Source organism: Battus philenor, unplaced genomic scaffold (genome assembly GCF_028537555.1).
Source record: "Battus philenor isolate CCGP_79_NKW_IND1 unplaced genomic scaffold, ilBatPhil1.0.hap1 SCAF_7, whole genome shotgun sequence".
NCBI classification, from domain to species: domain Eukaryota; kingdom Metazoa; phylum Arthropoda; class Insecta; order Lepidoptera; family Papilionidae; genus Battus; species Battus philenor.
Window position 1 is genome coordinate 8,366,091 of NW_027181737.1, and position 19,338 is coordinate 8,385,428.

Genomic DNA, 19,338 nt, shown 5'->3' on the forward strand with positions numbered 1-19,338 from the left:
ACAGCTTAAAGTAAATATGTTTATTTTCTCGCTTATTTACATTTGTTGTAACTTAGAAAACTTGTAAATGTTTTATGCACTTTATGTACTATTTATTCAAAATGATGCATAAAATATCCAAAAATATAGACAGAGTATTGCTAGTCTAAATTATTTCGTAGAAGGCTTTACATTATGCTGCATAAATAACGACATAACATTAATCAGCCTTTTCTCCTTACGTAAACGTAACCTTTATTGAGCTTCGAGTAGCGAATACATATAAACAATAAAATAAAATGATGAAAAAACTTGTTATAATATCATTTGGTACATCTTGGGCAATGGGCCTTTGCCATAAATTTCCAGTAAGATATCCATCATCCAGCGTCTTTCGATGGACATAAAGAGGTCATCCATCCACCTTGTGGGCGGATGTTTTACGATGCGTTTGCTGGTTCACAGTCTCTAATCTAGAACTATGTACGCGCTATGTGCCACTTCGACTTGTCAATCCGCTCGGCTATGTCAGTTACTTATTCGCTATATGTGTTACGGAGTATATAAGCAAAATTTTCTCATTTCTTTATAATACGTTATGTATTTGAAGAACTTGTGATCATGATCATTTATTCGTATTTATCGGAAGATATCAATAATTCAAAGCTATTTTAGCCTGCAAAGTTGGAACGTGTTTGTAGTGTTATGTACGTTTTATAGTAATAGCTCGGAATAACAAATATTATAATGATAACATATTTTATCAAAAACTAAATATGGCAATAGAGAAATGTCAATGTGTACCACAGTTTTTTATCAAAAACCATTAAAAAAATCATATTGCTATTTACATTGTATTAGGAGGACAGAAAAGGTGAATATGTTGTTGATTAGAAATAAAAACTTTTAAAAATTTAGTCGTGTGAATTTAACTTAAGAAAGCAACATTACTTACCGGTCCCCCTAATATATTATAATGTACACATGAACAAAATTGTTAAATTACATTTAAATAAGTAACTGTTGAGTTTCTTGCCGGCTTTTCTCCACAGATCAGTGTCCGAGCTAGTAGTGCCTCTCTACTTACAACGTTAAAATAATAAACGATTCAAAAGCGCGTTGAAATTGTGAATATTTTTACTAAAAAGACGTTCGAATCCACGACACAAAAACGGGCAAATCGATAATATTGTTTTCCATGTAACTAATTTCTAACAGAGTAAATAGGCAAAATAAAAGTTTATTAAAACCTAAATGAGTATAAAAAAGAATAATATTGTTCATTTCGTAATCTCTGTCACTCCATCAGTGGAAGCAGTCAGAATGATTTTTCCACATCAGGTAACTCACAAACACGATATGACATGGCCTGTTTATACTTAACATCATATTAACGACTTTATTGATCTTGTTCATTTAAGTTTCAAAAGTATACATTGTGTATGTGAAATTATAACAAGAAACATCGCTATCTATTCAATGGTGACGTTTAATGGATAGACCGTTTACATCCACGCATACAATCGATTTGACCCCAAACTAGGTTTCTATCGTACTATGAAAAGTAGAACTGGCTGCTAAACGATACACAATAATAACAAACGTTTACAATTTAAAAATATTTTGTAAGGATATTAAACCAACTTTAGATTAATACTTGCTAAGTAAGCTAAAAATAAAAATAAACGAATGAAGGCATGTAGGAAGTGGCATAGAAGCATGTTAGAATTGTATTGTAAAACCTTTTTATTGTAAAGACTTGAGACAAATGTATTACATATATTAAATCGAGTATGCAAAAATGTTACAGTTTGACATATTTACATAAATCCTTTATCGTTTTTATGATTAAAAAATGTCATAAAACGATTTTGATAGCGGTCTAACAATTTCTCTGAAAACAAAAAATATGATGAGTGTACTAAAATAAATTAAAGGCTGGGTTTGTACATGGTGTATAGTAGGCGGGTGATGCAGGGCACACGGGCGCCGCCCGCCCGCAGGCGCGCGTGCTCCGAGAGCGCCCGAGGACTTACGATCGTTTCATTCCGAAAGGTAACGAAGTTTGACGATCGCGACCGCCCTCCGTCGACGCGTGCCGGATCCAGTCGCAGTGAGAGCCGACAGGGCGTTGGAGTAGTTCTGTGTGTCAGAGTGCTCGGTTATGTAACTCAAAAAACTTATTTATTTATGAACTGAACATATAGCCTACACCCGGTCGTGTTCAAAAGTCATGGACTTAAATTATCATACATTTAATCTTACAATACCGGTGCCTGCACTTGCGGTACATGTGTAAAAGTGATGTGCACCTACGCCTATTCTTGGCCAATTAGATATCGGGACAGGTTTATCGTTTTGTTAGAAATATTTGTTATATTTCATAAATACGTATACACATTGAGTTGCTCAAAAATATAAATCACGGTAATGTGTTATTAAGACAATTCTATTAACTTGTACGAAGCATCCGTGCAAATTCTGATAATTTAACTTTAAAACTACATCGAATGGCAATGCTTTGCATACACCAATAACTTCCGAATAAAGGATTAAGTCAGCAACAGATTTTTGCGCAACAAATTATAGTAAAACGTCATAGCGCATTGCAGAATGTTTAGACGATTTTTTTAATTATTTCTGTTGTCTCTGTAATACACATTATGTGTCTGATCTAATTCTTGAATCATGTAAAGTAAATCAGTTAATTACTAGATTGAAGATAATGTAGATAAAAATACATCTACAATTTTAGTGCATAAATTAGGCGGCTTTGAAACTTTGTGCTTTATTTATTCTATTGCTGGTAATTGGGCGATGATACTTGTTTTAATGCTCTATATAATCGATGCATTTAATCACACAATCCACTTGAAGTATTCGTTGCGACATGAAACATTTTAACAGTGCCGTAGTTACGCCAAACATTTTTTCCAAAGCAACGAGGCGCGGTGACGATACTTGACCTATAACTTGCACCAGCAATCATAAACAATTCTTTGGCTGGCTATTCTTGACCAAAATTATAAGAAAAAGGTATCCACATACTTATAAATGAAAACAAGTGCTAATGTCCCACAAACCTGAATGGATCACAAGTAAAGAAATGGGAAAATGTAATGTTGATATTAATCTTAAACTGACTATTTGCTATCAGGCGACGGGAACTTCATCTGAAAATATTTAACAAGTACAATACAAATATAATATATGAAAATATGCTACATGTCGAACCTCTATTTTTTGTAAAAGACCTAAATAAAACCCAAGTTTCGTGCTTTGGAACACCAAGAATATAACTGGGGTTGCTTTTAAGAAAATATTTTGTAAATAATGACTGCATCATAAGTGTTTTGGAGAATACAATTTGAAGTCATTTTATTTAATGCAGAAATAAATTACATTTATTAGGATAATTACCTATCATTAAATGGAAAATGACGAACACCATTTTAAACGATTAATTGTTGAAATTATCACAAAGGGATAGTTATTAACTGCAGGTAAAGCTGAAATGGACGGTGAGTTAAATTTCAGCTCACTTCGTTCGAACTTAATTGTTTTGCGTAAAAAATTAATGTGCTAGATTGATTGGTGGCAATTTAAAACTATGTAAATAAAAAGTTTGACCATCTGCGGATAATTGCCAGACTTATTATAAAATCGTGTGTGTATATATAACTTCGATCACAAGCTTTTTATAATAATCAAATATATTCAATAATTATTTTTTTTAATTTATTGACTGTTTAAAGCATTTAAAGTTATTTTGAAGTATTGGTATAAAATGCACATTTTATTTACTTTTTGTAACGTGGTTAAAAAATAAAAGTTAAACAACTACTTCAAATACGCTAAATGTATTATAGCTTAACAATGCACTAGCTTTGTTCAAATATTGATTTGACAGAGTTCAACAAGAGCTCCAATCTAATTTATGTAACTAACATGCCTATACTTTGTTTACTTTGAATTATTGTATATTGTTATCTTCTGATGAAAATTTACGAAAATTTATAACACCATTAGGTTTTTTTTTAATTATAATATGTAACTTTACTTCTGACAATGTACTAATGTATATTGCTTCATGACAAGGTATATACTGGATTTGTTATAATAATCTGGCGGTTAAAATAACTAACCGTTTACAAGAAGCCCAATTTTAATTTAGTTGCAAAAATTCATCTATAGTGTATGTGAAATCAATTTCTTTAATAAATTATACACCTTAATTTATATTTAATGGCATAAAAAATAATATAAGGCGTAATCATAATCAACACGTAAACTATCCGCTAAAAACTTTCACCACGAACGTATAAAATCAATAACCAATCTCGTTTGATGGAACGTTGGCACAAGAGATAACCAATTTACAGACGTATCACCGGGTCACACCTGGCAGTAATCATTTTACGTACACATTATGTCATTTAGTTGCGCGGCGTGGACGTCACGGGAGTCCAAACGCGACACCGCTTTGCTTCCATCACGCCCTACTTCCCTTGTGAAAGCGCTGGCTGTTAGCATAATTAAAACGTGCCGAAACTACAAGTAATTTGTCATCACAATAAAGAATTACAGTTCGCCTCTATAAGCGATGCGTCTATTTTATATCCAAATCAAAATTCCATAAAACAGGAAAGTCTTCGCCGGAAAATTTTATTTTTTTACTAGTCAATTTTGCCATTGTTCGTGGTATCCCAGCATAAAATTTTACTAGTTTGATGTGCATTATCCTACATCGACGCCAAAGAAAAAGTCTTAATTATTCGTATTACAGTTCTGTTACTTCTCTCCGTCCCAAACTTAAGCCATCTAGCGACTCAAAGTATGACCATAAGTAATATTACCAAGTAATGATCTAGAAGGAATACGTTACTCAATATCCACTATCACAGGACATTATTTCAAAAATAATGTAACTATATATTAAATTATTAATAATAAATATATATTTACAATTAGTTTGTATAAAGTTCTTGAATCTAATGATTAAATATCTTCACAATTCAGTATCGTTCGAAGAATTTTGTTGTAATGTTTGAAATAAAATTGTTAACTTTTATTTTTAAAATATTAATGAGAAAATGCAAATGACTAATTCTTTTGCTATTATTTATATGTTCTTAATAATACCACCTGTTTTGATGTGACCAAACAATTCATTGAATTTTATATCTTAAGTTTCCTAGATTAGGTTCGTTGTACATCTAACGCATATATTTTTCCTATTTTTAAATTAACCTAAAGTTTTTCAAGAGTGTAATGAAATAAAATAAAACTTAAATAAAATGTTACAAAGCGTCCTCAGCCGAAGTCGGTTATGAAGAGTTTATAATATCGAGCTGTGAACTTACTTTTTGCTATTATGCTCCTCAGTGACAGCTCGTTAACGTCCATTGCTGTGAACAAGCCCACTTCAAATGCAGAACGCTTACCTACATCGGTCCTCGTTATAAGTCGACCTAACTTGTTTACGGTGTCACTTGTTTACCTTGCTTTGCTTTGGCATTATTAGGAGACTGTTTATGCAACATGCAAATACAACAGATAGAATTTACACTTTACACAATTAACTATAATTGAATATTTTCCTTTATCACATCTTCAAATTTTATTGTTATTTGTTTATGAAGAACTTGATAATATTACCAACATAATTCTTTTGTCCTTATGATTTCTATCAACAGTACCCAACCTGGTCTGTATTTTACAACTTTATGATAGTTAACATCCGCGATTTTGCCATTCGTTCTAAGACAGATAACATTTATTCAATTTTTTTTTCTTTTTTTTGAAATAGGTAAATTTTAAAAATGATTAGCTTTCATTTACCTTTGGAAGACTTATTCTTAAATAATATAACTTTTCTGGTATAACAACATTTTACCATCGTAAATTTTATTAAAAAGTGTAGTGGTATAGCATTGGCTGATAAATTGAATTTGATTTTTACAATATACGAAATTTCGATTTTAGGTTTATAATAAAAATCCGTCTATCAATCTGTACGACTAAAAGCGTTAGCCGACACTAAATTCTCGCTTCTGTCGTAATATCAAAGTGATAACAATGATAACTGTGTGAGAGTTTATAAAAGTGAAATGCGCATGACACGATAACACGGACTAAAGAAGTGGTAAGGCGGGAGCGGAAGACAGCGGCTCGGGGCGGGCCCGTGATGAGGTGACGCTCGCGAACCGGCCGCTGACGCCGCTCCTCGCCAATGATGGTGGAGACGCACCGCGCGCCGCCGGCACGATGCGCGCGCGCCGCCGAGCCGCGCGGCAAGCCCGTCTCGGCCTCGGCGCCGCCCTCGCTCGCCGGCAGCGGCACCGTCATGCACCTGCGCCGCCGCCGCCACAAGACCGTACACTTCGGCGAGAACCTCCTCATGCAAGTCTGCGCCGATCGCGCTCACCTGGCCGCCCTCGGTGCACGCGTACCCGACATTTCCTTCTGCCACCAAGCCCACACTGGCCTCCACAAAGGCGACGCCCGCTTCTGCTGCGTCGCGCACCATTGTTGCCTAGCTGCCGGTACTTTAGTTTCTCTGGCGTCCAGCGCACGACCCAAACCGCGCCGCGAACGGAGCGGCGACTCCCACTCCAGCGGCGGCGAGACCACCGAAAAGGGAGACGGCGGCAGCGGCTCCGGAACCAATGAACCGAAACGCAAAGTCAGACATCATCATCACCACCATCATCATCATCACAAAATTCACAACTGTCCCTATCACGACGTTGCTCCACCGCTTGAAGATGAGCCGGAAGAAAAGGCAATCGTGCCAAAAAAGACCGTATCGCCATATCTTTATATACCTAGCAAACTAGAACCCAACGTGCAACAGTTGTTCAGTTTCATCGAAAGCGTACTGAGTGCGTGGGCCGCTGAAGAAGGCCTCACGAGCACTGGCGAATATTCGGAGCCCGACGAGCGTATAGTACGTAGGCGAAAGCTCAATAAATATAAAAAACGCACTGATGTCCTTAACATAAGACGCATTGTGTACGAAGTATCTATGCTACGTGGAGCGAAACTGCTCGGCAACGTAAGGTTTCGTCATTACCACTGGAAGGGTACAGCACAAACCTGTAACGAAGCATTTCTCAGAAAGGTAAGTTAACAAAAAAAATGCACCTTCGATCTATTACATTATTTGTTTCCAAAATATTTATCGGAGACAAATATTTTGAAATTAATTTTAAAACACATTAGTTTTTCATTACTGACTATATGTGGTTATGGTCAAATAACCACAATTTTCAATAAAACGTTATGTAACTAATTTTCCATTCAGTATTTTAATTTAAATGTCTGTGTTAAAACAGTTTCAATTTGCAAATATGTCGTTTAAAATGTGGCATTATGATGTAATTAATGTTTTATTGGTATATAAATAGAATAAAATTTCAAGTTGTTAAAATTTAACACACTCAACCAGAGTATCAGGCATATGCTTGCGAAGGTATACTACCGTACATACATAGAACTCAAGTGACAACCTTTCAATAGGCCTTACAATAACCTAATACAAAAGATAACCTCGAGATAAAAATGACGGTAAAATATAGCTAACATTTTGACCTTATTTTAGTTTCCTCCGCGGGAAGCTGCAATTTCCTTTTCACCTAACGAGGCCTTTTATTTTCAACTCAATTTAAAGCACAGCAGCTTTCAATTTTTCATTTCTTTTTCAATCTTTATTAATATAATCAATGCCTGAAATTGAAATAACTTTTCATTTTCAGGGAATCAATATATTATTCTATTCAAATAAAGAATAAGCTTGCAGCTTAATAGTAATGTATATTAAAATTATTTTATAAATATTATGTTACGGTAAATTGATCTGTACCAATTTACCGTACCACAATATTTATCTAAATTATTGATAGCGTATTAACGAATAGATGCAATTAATTACACACGACAATATTTATTTAACTATCCACCTACTTAACTATTGATTATAAACGCTGCATATATTATCATGAACATTTTTAAGATTTTTAAAATTTTTAATTGAATATTACCGACGCCAATTTCTCGAGTAAGTACTAATTATGTTCTGAACGTTAAGCGGTCTGGCGAGGAGAAAGTTTGTTTCTCAACTACGTCTACGATCTCCCATTTAACACTGTCGGGTATGAATTGGTATTTCTTTATAAACATGTCCTAAGTATTAATCTATAGTTATATCGATATATGATCGAGCTTTTATCTAAAAAACAACTCGAAATAAAGTACCACTTCCCATTCCCTTAATATAAAATGAAAATCAAAATTAAATTTCTAATTATTTCACGCATAAAGCAGCAAATCAAGAGTAATAAAAGCATGATCCACTTTAAACTGAAATCGCCACTTAAATTGTGACGTATTTTTCAGATTTCTGTAGAAGTCCACAAATAAGCGGAAGGCTTTTGTGCTCCGCTGTGCTCTCATCTTGTGCGCCCGCGCTATATAATATAATAAAATTTTTCTATGAAATGTATTTTCTTTTTTTCTCATGAAAGGTGCAGGTAAGGGGCCACGCCGGCGGCAGCGTCAAGGGCCATCGAGCCAAGAGTGCGCTGCCGCGACCCGCATGCGCCTCTAAGCAAACCCTGCCACGTGATATAATTGTATCGCAATGAAAAGCGCAAAAGACACTGCACTACCAGTGAATTATATAATACTACAAATATTGTAATTTTTAACTGGACTACTAGCCATTGCTCATGGTGCACTGAGTTACGATGCCTGAGATACAATTCTGATGTATTGTTAAACTCGATGATCATTTAATTTAATTTGAAGATTTATTATTTTACTCCCACATATACTTATACAATTTCTAAACTTTTAAAAATAATACCATGTTGCTTTTTTAATAATGAAAGCTAGTCAGTTTTGAGGTTATCATATAGGAGCGTAAGAAAATTGGTTTATATTCCAAATAAAATAAAGTAATTGTTTGAAGTTATCTTTAATATTAGAATAATTTGACACTTTGGCTACGTCTACGCATACAGATGTCGATACTTTTACCAACATTTTCAATAATTTGTTGGAAAATTGACGGGTCCATTTCTTTTATAAACAAAAACATTCAGATCATTAAAGTTGTAATTACTTCAATCAGCTCTGTATAGACGGTATAAATTTAAAAAAAAATCCGAGGTAGTGATATCATGCGATTCAAAAATTTGGTATGCAATAAATTCATTAGTAGTTGTATGTCATGTAACACCATCCCATTGAAACCATATGTCAATGATATGCATATCAATTTTGTACTAAAGTTCTTAACAGTTACACCAGATAGTTATTAAGATCAAAATGGAGGTCCCATGATGGCAACATTTGACTAAAAATTCATTTCCACAAAAGTTCCAAACGCGTCCTGGTTTGAGAAGAGGGTAGGCCCTATATAAACTCAGTCGGGTTTTTATTTTAGAGCATTTCATTCTCAAGCTTTCAATTTCAATTGCAAGCTACAATTCACTACCCTTTACAGATGTATTATATGCTAACAGGAATTTTTTTTCGTCTTTTTGTAATGTTCAGTCAAATTTTTTAATTAATAACGCTGTAATGAGTAAATACATGGTTAATCGTAAAAGCGAACACAGTTGTAACATGTTATAACAACACTGTAACACGCTTATCTTTACTTCTTGTATTAACATTATTTACGTCTCTATTTTAATTGTTATTCTTATGTTCATAACATATATAATGATTCGTGAACAGTGTAATAAGTCATGAAATTATTATTCATGTACATTTTTAGTGATGAATTCTGTGTAATTTTATTTAATTTACTTGTTTTTGTTTCAACTTTGTTATTTAGTTTCGAAATTCAGAAATTATTATTGATCGTGTCTCCATAATCTGTAACAAAACATTTAAAAATGTGTGGAACATATTACGATATCTTGCGTAAAGGTAGGTCACATGCCCACATCATTCAATAAACTTGCGCATACTTTTCCATGATGAATGTAAGAGTCATGCGAACTGAATTAGGTACGACAGAATCGTATTTGACTGCACCGTTAGCACCTTGGGACAATGCTTCGCTAATAATGTACATTGTCTTTTGTTATCACTCACCATACAATGCAGAGCTTATCAGCTTTCTCAGTATTTTTCTGGAAGGTTTCAATTCATCCAAAGTTGGGTTACGCTTAACTACAATCCTATCTAATGCGACGTAGAAATCCAAATGTATTACATTTGTTCTACGCGCACTCCAATAACTGTTTAAAAGTAATAGTGAGAAGTTGTGTTGTTGTATAAAATGTTTGATTATTTTAATAATAATGTTAAAATAATAAACGGCGAAATATAACAGTAGTTATAGTGAGAAATAATTTAAGTACGACTTTAATATAATATTTGTGGTTGTATGACGAAAGGGATTATACGAGTCAACTTCAAATTACATTGAAGAATAATTTGACTGAATGTAATCCAAGCCATTATTAAATGTCAGTCTTCAAGAACTTTGGTTCTATGATGAAGAAGTTTCTGTCTGAAAACTCTTCTAATAATACTTAAATGAATTAGCCAGGGCGATATCAACATTGGGCGACCAAGTTCATAGAATATTTAATAAAATTTGGCATTATTTGTAAACCATTTAGTGTGTTACAACACATGTGTGTAAAACAAAATATGTTTAATGAGTCGTGTAGCAAACACGAGCGATTTAATCAGTAGCGGGGCGTTGCGTTCATTTGTGGGCTGCACTGCGTCTATGGAGTCCTTCATCACCATTATCATTTCAACTATAGACTGTCCACTGTTGGGCAAAGGCGTCTTCTAAAGCTTTACAGAGGTATCGATATTTAAGCCGACGACCTGACAAGGATTTCTGTTAACTTTGTGGGAGGACGTCCTATGCTGCGCTTGTCGGTCCACCTCCTCTCCGGAACCTTAAAGCCGCAGCGGTACTGCCGATTACCTTTCGTACGCACTCGTGATTTGATCTCTAAGCCAGCTAAAATCCCGAGCGTTGCTCCTCCCGTGGTAATGGCGGTATATGAAGTTAGTCAATTTATCAATGTACGTGATTAAGTCGCGGTTTTCCTGGCATTAGATAAAGTATTAGTTTCCTATTACTACTATTTTGTACATCATTTTTTTAGTAAAAGATAGAGCCACTTCGATACTTTCTTTATCTCTTCTTTTAATCTTAATTCTTTCGAATTAACTCTTTTTTCATTATTATATAGGATTCCCTCTGCTCACAAACGAGTTTCCAAAGGATGATGCGTAACAGCGTCTTCTGTGTACCATAATCAATCACTACGATCACCAGCCCGCCTCTCATGCGTGGAAGTTATTGTATATTTTCCCAAAGATATCTTTAGGGGAGGCCTATGCCTTGCGGTCACCGTTCATCGGCTGAAACAAACACGACACAATTTTTTAAGTTTAAGATATTATTATTTTTGTTTTGCTGTCATAATGTTACAATTTTTGCTCGTTACCTATTATTTCGGGATCATTAAAAAATAGTGATAGCAAGAAAATAAAATATGATGTTTATAAAACTAATATATTTGGTAATATATTTTAGAGAAAACAGTCTTTTATTATAAGCTTCTAAAACTATAAAAGTTCAACCGTATAATTTTAAAACATATCGTATTTGTTATATAATAGATGACTTAGCCGGGAGCAATTAAGACCGTGTTACAAGAACTCGGAGTACTTTATCTTTTGAGGTCAATTTTTGACTTTGAATTAATATTTATTTTTTATCGGAATTTAGTTAAATATTAATGTGATTTTGAATTTTGCATGGCGGTATTGAAGCAAAATCCTTAGATTACATAATTGAAATACTTTTAACTACTTTTTATCTTACGTGTGAAACATGACACATTTGCATCATATGCAATACAAATAAAGTAAAAGCGCTCATATAAAAAATAATCACGCGGCCTTTACAGGTGGGAAAACAATGTTGTGATATATAGCACTACTGACATCCTATGATTAAGTCTTAATTACATTTTGGCCACTAAAAACGTGCCTAGAATTAGGTTACGGATTTAATTTTTCCGTCCCAAAAACAAGAAAATACTGCACTAGAAGTAACAATAAACTTCAAATTTACAGACTTCTCTTACACGAGTCTTTGTTTTGATTTGCATGACTTATTGCATTTGAGTTCAAAAGTAGGCACGGTTTTAAGATGAAATCATATTGAAATATCATAATTTCGCTCGTAAAGCTTGCCTTTGTTAAATTTACAATGCATACCAGTAAACCTTGTATAGTATGATATGGTTGTTTTTCATTTTAAGACAGTAATATTAAAAAACGTTACAGCCTATAACATATATGTGGTGATTAGTTCTAGGTACAAAAGCGAGGAGTGAATGTAAAGTTCATTTAATTAACGTTTGGTATATCCTACCAGCTAATCAATGGATGCTGAAATAATAAATAATATATATAATATACCAAAAAAAAGTATTTTTGTTTTTGGTTTAACCGCTGTACTATACCTAGTCCTGCAACCTTATACAGTTTGTTTATGCAGCAATGTGTCTGCTGACACTAATCAGGGAGGCAAGAACAAAAAATAATTATATCAATACACAGCTGATTAGTTTTAGAGAAGCGGGTAATGAATAATGGAAGTTTCACGTGTTTCAGAACGATAATTGTTTATTTTATAATACCCATGATATCTAAGGCAAGACAGGCAGACAGGCAGACACTTCATTCATTTTTGCATAAACGACGTTTATTCCAAAATTGATAACACTTTATATACATCATCAATTTTATATCGTTATATCTATCATCAATTTCTTACATAATCTATTGATAAATTTATAATTCATGTCAGCCGTCAGCCGTCAGCTGTCGGATATAGACGCCCTCTTCAACGTATTGATCTAATTTATAGCAAAATAGTGTGCTTATTTATATTTAGAAACTAATACATGGTTGTTAAATTTTTAACTTCCTCAAAGTGAAAAAATTTCATGTTATAACTGCCAGCAAGAATACTTTGTATGATTTTCTCTTCATTTTCTATTTTTACTTTGCCTATGAAACGCCGCATGTCCAAGAAACTTTGTAAAAGCAAAGCTAGAACTTTTTATTACTCCGTGGCAACTTTCGAGAGCTCTGAACTAAATTCTTAGCGTATGTCCGTATACATATATGCACGAGACAATACACGGATCAAATGTTATAAACTTCACAATTATTATTGGTTATACAAACGATTATTTTTGTTAACTGTAAACTTGATGTAATTAAATCCATACACGTGAATCTTAATGACCTGTTCTGTTATAATATTATATCTTCATTTAAACTGTTTTGTGTAAATATTTTATTGGTTTCAAGTTGATTATAAAAATTATCACGAGTAAAGTTATTTATCCATTGATTGCAAAAAGTTTGGGTTAGAAAAAAAAGTCTATGTACTTTTTTTTATACTTTTTATACTTCAAGTTATACTCATTCCTTCTTTTTTATTGTTAAGTTTACTAGAATATTGATTATTTGTTACAAATTGTAATTAAAATCATATGGAGTTGTACACAAATATTGAAATTATTGAACAGAATTGATTATTTAAAAGTAATTGTAATAAAGTAATTAATAATCATATTTACTATCAAAGAACATCAACTTTATAATGAATTTAATGATTTTTGATATCATTGGCGTAAAGTCAATTACCTTATTAATCACATCTCAATTTAGACTACAATAATCGCTTTAGAGCTTTCTTTCGTTACGTATCTAAAGACATCGTATAGTTAATCTTCATTAAAATACTATAAAGAAAAAGAAATATTTTTTATTTGTTTTACTTTGCACGGACATCTCTATTAAAATAACTACTCTCGCTAATTGTCTATACTTAAAAATAATTGAGTTTACTAATACTATATAAACTATGTAATAATAAATAAATCCTTTGTCATACAATGTAAATTACACAATCGTAAGTAAATTTTTTAATAAAAATTCTGTTTCTATATAAACCAGATATCAGATGATGATCGCATGTCCCTGACGACGGCAGTTTCGGACGAAGAGGAACCCGGAGAAAGCGCAATGAATTCACCGTACAAAGGCAAGCAGACCGGCGCTGCAGCGGCTTCATTCAACTGTACAGGAGCCGTGAGAAAGGCCGGGTAAATAATATTTACTTTTAGCCTCCTTAGAGTAAGTATTAATTTATATAATGGTTTGGAAGAGAGGTTAAAGGTTTTGTTTCATGTTTTTACAACTTTCCTCGTTAACAATTTCTTAGCGGAGCTTGGCAGTAGAAACCTTATGATAACAGAGGTATATTCGCGATAACGATCTTTTAAAGTTGAAGCTCAGTAAATACACCTCCTATATTGAAGTCTTAAGATAATTGCAAAGAAAGTTGGAAAGAAAAGCTTCAACATGTCGCAAGGAGTTGACGAGTTTTCTTAAGCCTCCGGTATCCTTTATACTCCTCGAGGCCACAATTTCTGTTCTATGAATCTCAAATGACCTGAGGGAAATCTTAGCCGTGACCCATTCAACCCTGCTGTAAAACGACACGGGCAAGGTAACCAAGGATGTTTAGCATACATTTTTTTTTCAAACCCTTTCATCGAGTAAGGTATAAAAACTAGCAATAATGTTAATGCTTAATTATGAACTTATATATACTAATCCATTGCATTAACAAAACGTAAATCGTTTACTGTGTTATTACTTTTCGATTTACTTTTTTGCTATTTTTTTTTTTTCAGAATGATAAAATACGTATAAACAGTCTGTGACGACCGAATAGAACTCAAATTAATTAAAAAGTTACCGTGGTTAAACTCTGCACGATCAATGTCATAATTTTCCTCAGACGACGTTAATATTGCACTAATTAGTAGATATAATGTATTCATGAAAACTTAAAATTAAGTTTAATATTACCTGTAGTAAACTGGACCTTAAAAAAATTATTATAAATATTTATTCATTTATAAAGTTTACTAAGTTACTTTTATTAATTATAGATGAATGATTTGCGCCAAATTAATTGAAATATTCCAAATGCCTAATTAACAAAAAATATTCTATTTTTTACAAAATGAAACATGTAATGCGAAAAATATTTGCTATACTCGTATATTTTTGAACCCTGTTTTATCTGAAATTCTCTAGAAATGTGCAAGTAAAAAAACGAATGGAGAAAAGTTTAACTCGGATGAACTGAATACGTAAAAGCATCTCGAATTAAAAACCTACTCCAAAGCCGCGGTATTTTTTCAAAGTATTCTCCATTAGTGTAGTTACTTTTTTGCATAATTTGGCAGAATTTTTTGAAGTTCTTACCAGGTGGCTGTTGCAATCTTTTTATCCCGTTAAACACTAAAAAACCGTTTTGCACACTGAACAATTTACTTTGCTTATATTTAAACAATTAGAATGTATACTTAAAATAAATGTACGCATCTCTTAGAGGTGTACATTTATTTGAAAGTGTATCTTTAACTTTTCAGCATATTATTAAGAAACAAAATTTACACAATGGTTTAAGGTATTACTTAAAACAATTTTACAACAACCGTTCAAAGATAAAGAATACATTACTTTAAAACAAACAATTCGGTATGTTTAAAGTGCAATAAAGTGTGTATTATGTAACGTAAGCTAGTTATTTTTCTCGTTTTAAAACTGTATTTTATACATTAGAAAAGAAATGTACCATGGTACAAGTATGGAGACTTTATTATGGTTGTGATTAAATCCAAAATATATATTAATTAGGTATAATTTTGAAATTTAAGAAAGCGTCTGTCCCTTTTTCGTTTTTATAATTTGATGTACAATTTAATTTAATATTTCATATGCCTTTTCACATTTTACCTTAAATAAGATACGAAATATGTGAGTAGTAAAACGTTGCTATGTAAAATGTACTTTACACAAATCGCAACTAAATTGAATGAGCGCTTACTTTTCCTTATAGTTATTGTAAAAGCAATATAGTTTAAAGTGATTCTTTTCGCAAACATCACTTGAAATCTTTCAAAAATTTTTAAAGTTAATTGGTCAATTGAAACATAACATGGAAACCGTCCCATCCAAGACCGAACGACCGTGTTTAATTGGGTCAAACGCTCACCATCATTAAATGCATTATTTAAAGTACACAGTCGAAAGTTTTCAAACAATCTAATATTCTCATGATTCAATAAAAGTTTTTGAGAACAATTAAAATAAATCCATAAACCACTTTCCAGGTCAACTAATGAATTAATTTTAATAAAACTAATTCATATTGATTTCTACACAGATTTCTGAGCGTCAAGAAATGGCTGCTACGTAAGAAGCACCAGATAGAACTGGCCCGCAAACGTGGTTGGAAGGGTTATTGGGTGTGTTTGAAAGGCACTACTCTTCTATTTTACCCATGCGATTCACGCGAGGGTCGATCAGTAGAAGCTGCTCCCAAACACTTGATAATTGTCGACGGCGCCATAATGCAGCCGATACCAGAACATCCAAAGCGCGACCACATATTTTGCCTGAGCACAGCGTTCGGCGACGCTTACCTATTTCAAGCACCGTGCCAGGTAAAATGTCTTGAAATTCTAAAAATACAACGTGGACTACTTTAATACTTCAATATATGTTACATAACCCCGCAGGTCGAGCTTGAGAACTGGGTAAATAGCATCCATAGTGCATGCGCTGCGGCTTTTGCCCGACATCGCGGCAAAACCGGAACACTTCATTTGCTGCAGGAAGAAATATATCGCCTCGAGAAAGCTATAGAATCCGTGAGTACAAGAAACTCAGTTTAATCATAAGAAATGAAGACTGTTATTTCAAATATTCCTTCAAACACCGAGACACGGTACACTTTTTAATAATACAACTTTTTTAATAAAAAATACCCGTTGCAAAATCTGCAACGTATTGAAAAGGTGAAGAAATACAATACAGGTTCGTTCGAATATTATGCGCAGCTCAACGGTGTACGCCGTGTCGGTCTGAACCAACAAAAGTATTGTTTGACTGACACGAATCACTAACTACCTTCGTGAAATGAAATCTGAACGGCCCAAATTCACCTTTAAATTGCACTAAAGTAAGAGTGAATTTCCAACCTCGATTCATTGCCCGGATCGGGATAAAGCTTTCAAGTGTGTACAGTGTGGCGAAGCAAAAACTATTCATCGTTTATGCATATAAATTCATTGCTTCTACTGTAATATTTTACCATTTTCCTGTACTTGCATAAATAATAATAAAATATTCATTAAGAATTTAACGACCTTTACCATTTTACGTTGCACTTGTAATGAAATGATTTAACTAGTAGTGACAAAAAAGCGATCTAGATCTAAAACACTTTATCTAAACGTTTTCATGTGTTTCCCTATGATATAACTCGCTAGATGTGTGATTACACGTGGTATGTGGTATGTAATGTGAAATCGTGCCAATTTCTGACCCGCACCGAGCGACCGCAAACCACATCAAAGCCTTTGTGCCCGCCTCTGATCACTGCGCGAACATAACATGCAAATATGGCTTTAATTTTCAACGGCTCTATGAACTCTGCATAGATAGGGGCATCTAAATCAAATACCAGCGTAACACAATACCAGATGCTGAATGCGTTGCAGTTTCCTACGCATTCTTTTTGTTTTCTAGTCTATATGTGTTTGTATTCGGCATGTAAAACAAGGAAGGAGGTTAGAGCCAACATACTTGCGCTAACATAATTAAGTTGGCGTTTAAAATATTTTAGCTGATATACTTTTAAAGTGATAATTCGTAATTTCTAAAATTTTACAATTTCGTTGATTTCAAGACAAAGTCACTACACTAAATTAAACAAACTTCACTTTGACATAGCCTTTAGAACTTTTAGGTTGTTTAATTGTTTAGACACTCCAAATACTTTTGATTAAATGAAAAAAACTTAGATTGTTCGTTTTTTCTATAATATTATGAACAGATAGTATGTTGTCATTAATATTGAAAGCACGAGTTTCTACGCAGACAAGGATAAAAAAATATTGAAATAAAATTTCTTCCCAAAGTTTTGTACACACAAACCCAATAAACGTGTATTATTAACTAGCAATGGCTGTATTATAAATTAAGTATACAATAATAACTAAAACTTTCATTTTTAAATGCGAGTTTTTTTTTAAAGTTATGTAACTTCATAACAATCTTGTAAGATAATGTTAAATAGGTAGCGTATTTTATCCCTTGACCAATAAAGAACCAGTATTTTGAAAAAATGTGTCTGTTTTATGTTTTATATCAGGATCATAAATTAAAACACATGTCAGACCTGCAACAGTCTGTGTTAACGGACCCTGAAACAAGAGCCCAATTAGCCGTACAAATGCTGCAATGGGAGGAAAACCTTGAGCGCCTTCACTGCGAACAATTCCGCCTCCGTTGTTACATGGCCAGTTTGCAAAGCGGTGAATTGCCTAATCCTAAGGTAAGACAAGACCTCCGTAAATTTTTTTAACCTGTATTTTTTGATGAATTTGGAATAAGTTGAACTCTTTTATATGTTTTTTTAGCTCTGTTTAGCTAGACAAAAATGATTTTAAATAAAATCTTATCTACTTACGCATAGACATTTTTTTTTTAATTTTCTTCACAATATCATACATTTTGAATCTTTTTAAGTGATCACTCGTATAAGACATAAGAAGAATATCTAGCATACTTGCGATAGTTTACAATCTAAATGAGCTTCCTCATACTGGCATCATTTTAGAAAAATTTGAGGTAGAGTGACAAAAAAATTTCACAACTATTTAACAATATTTGTGAAAGTCGTCTTTAAAAAGGCTCGATACTGTTTCAGACTATTTTTCCGATCAGTTCGCATTTAGAACTACTTATTTGAAGTACAACTTCACAAATATTGTTAAAAAATTGTGAAATTTTTTTGAAATTATTAAAGTGAGTGCGCTGTGTAGTGACGCAGAGGTTATCCTAGTAGATTCCATAAAAATGTTCGACAAATTGTCTGCTGAGCTTTTCCGTTTTTATATCAAAAATATAAAACCATTTCAACAAACCCACACTCGATCCGCGAAATAGATAGTTACCCGTACCCTATCTCTAGGAGTAACCTGTACCACAACAGTAAGAACAATAAGTACCAAAGAATAATATATATTATATATGCAGTAACAACAAATACATGTGTTCATGCCTAAAATAAATGGGATGAAGCCTCTTGAGAGGAAAAACAAAAATGATGTAGCTATTAATAACTACATCATATATTAATAATAGAAATAATCAATTATTCTCAAACATGTACTTCCTAATAAATCTATCATTGTCAAATAATTTCAT

The 19,338-nt window shown here is 33.1% G+C and overlaps 1 protein-coding gene across 1 annotated transcript in view; it reads left to right on the forward strand.

The window, feature by feature from the left end:
- Positions 1-19,338, forward strand: part of sif (still life) — an 80,006-nt gene that overhangs the window by 43,236 nt on the left and 17,432 nt on the right. The window contains exons 20-23 of the mRNA XM_068774191.1: positions 14,002-14,150; positions 16,289-16,568; positions 16,644-16,775; positions 18,281-18,463. Coding sequence (XP_068630292.1) covers positions 14,002-14,150; positions 16,289-16,568; positions 16,644-16,775; positions 18,281-18,463 — 744 coding nt within the window. The remainder of the gene's footprint in view (positions 1-14,001; positions 14,151-16,288; positions 16,569-16,643; positions 16,776-18,280; positions 18,464-19,338) is intronic.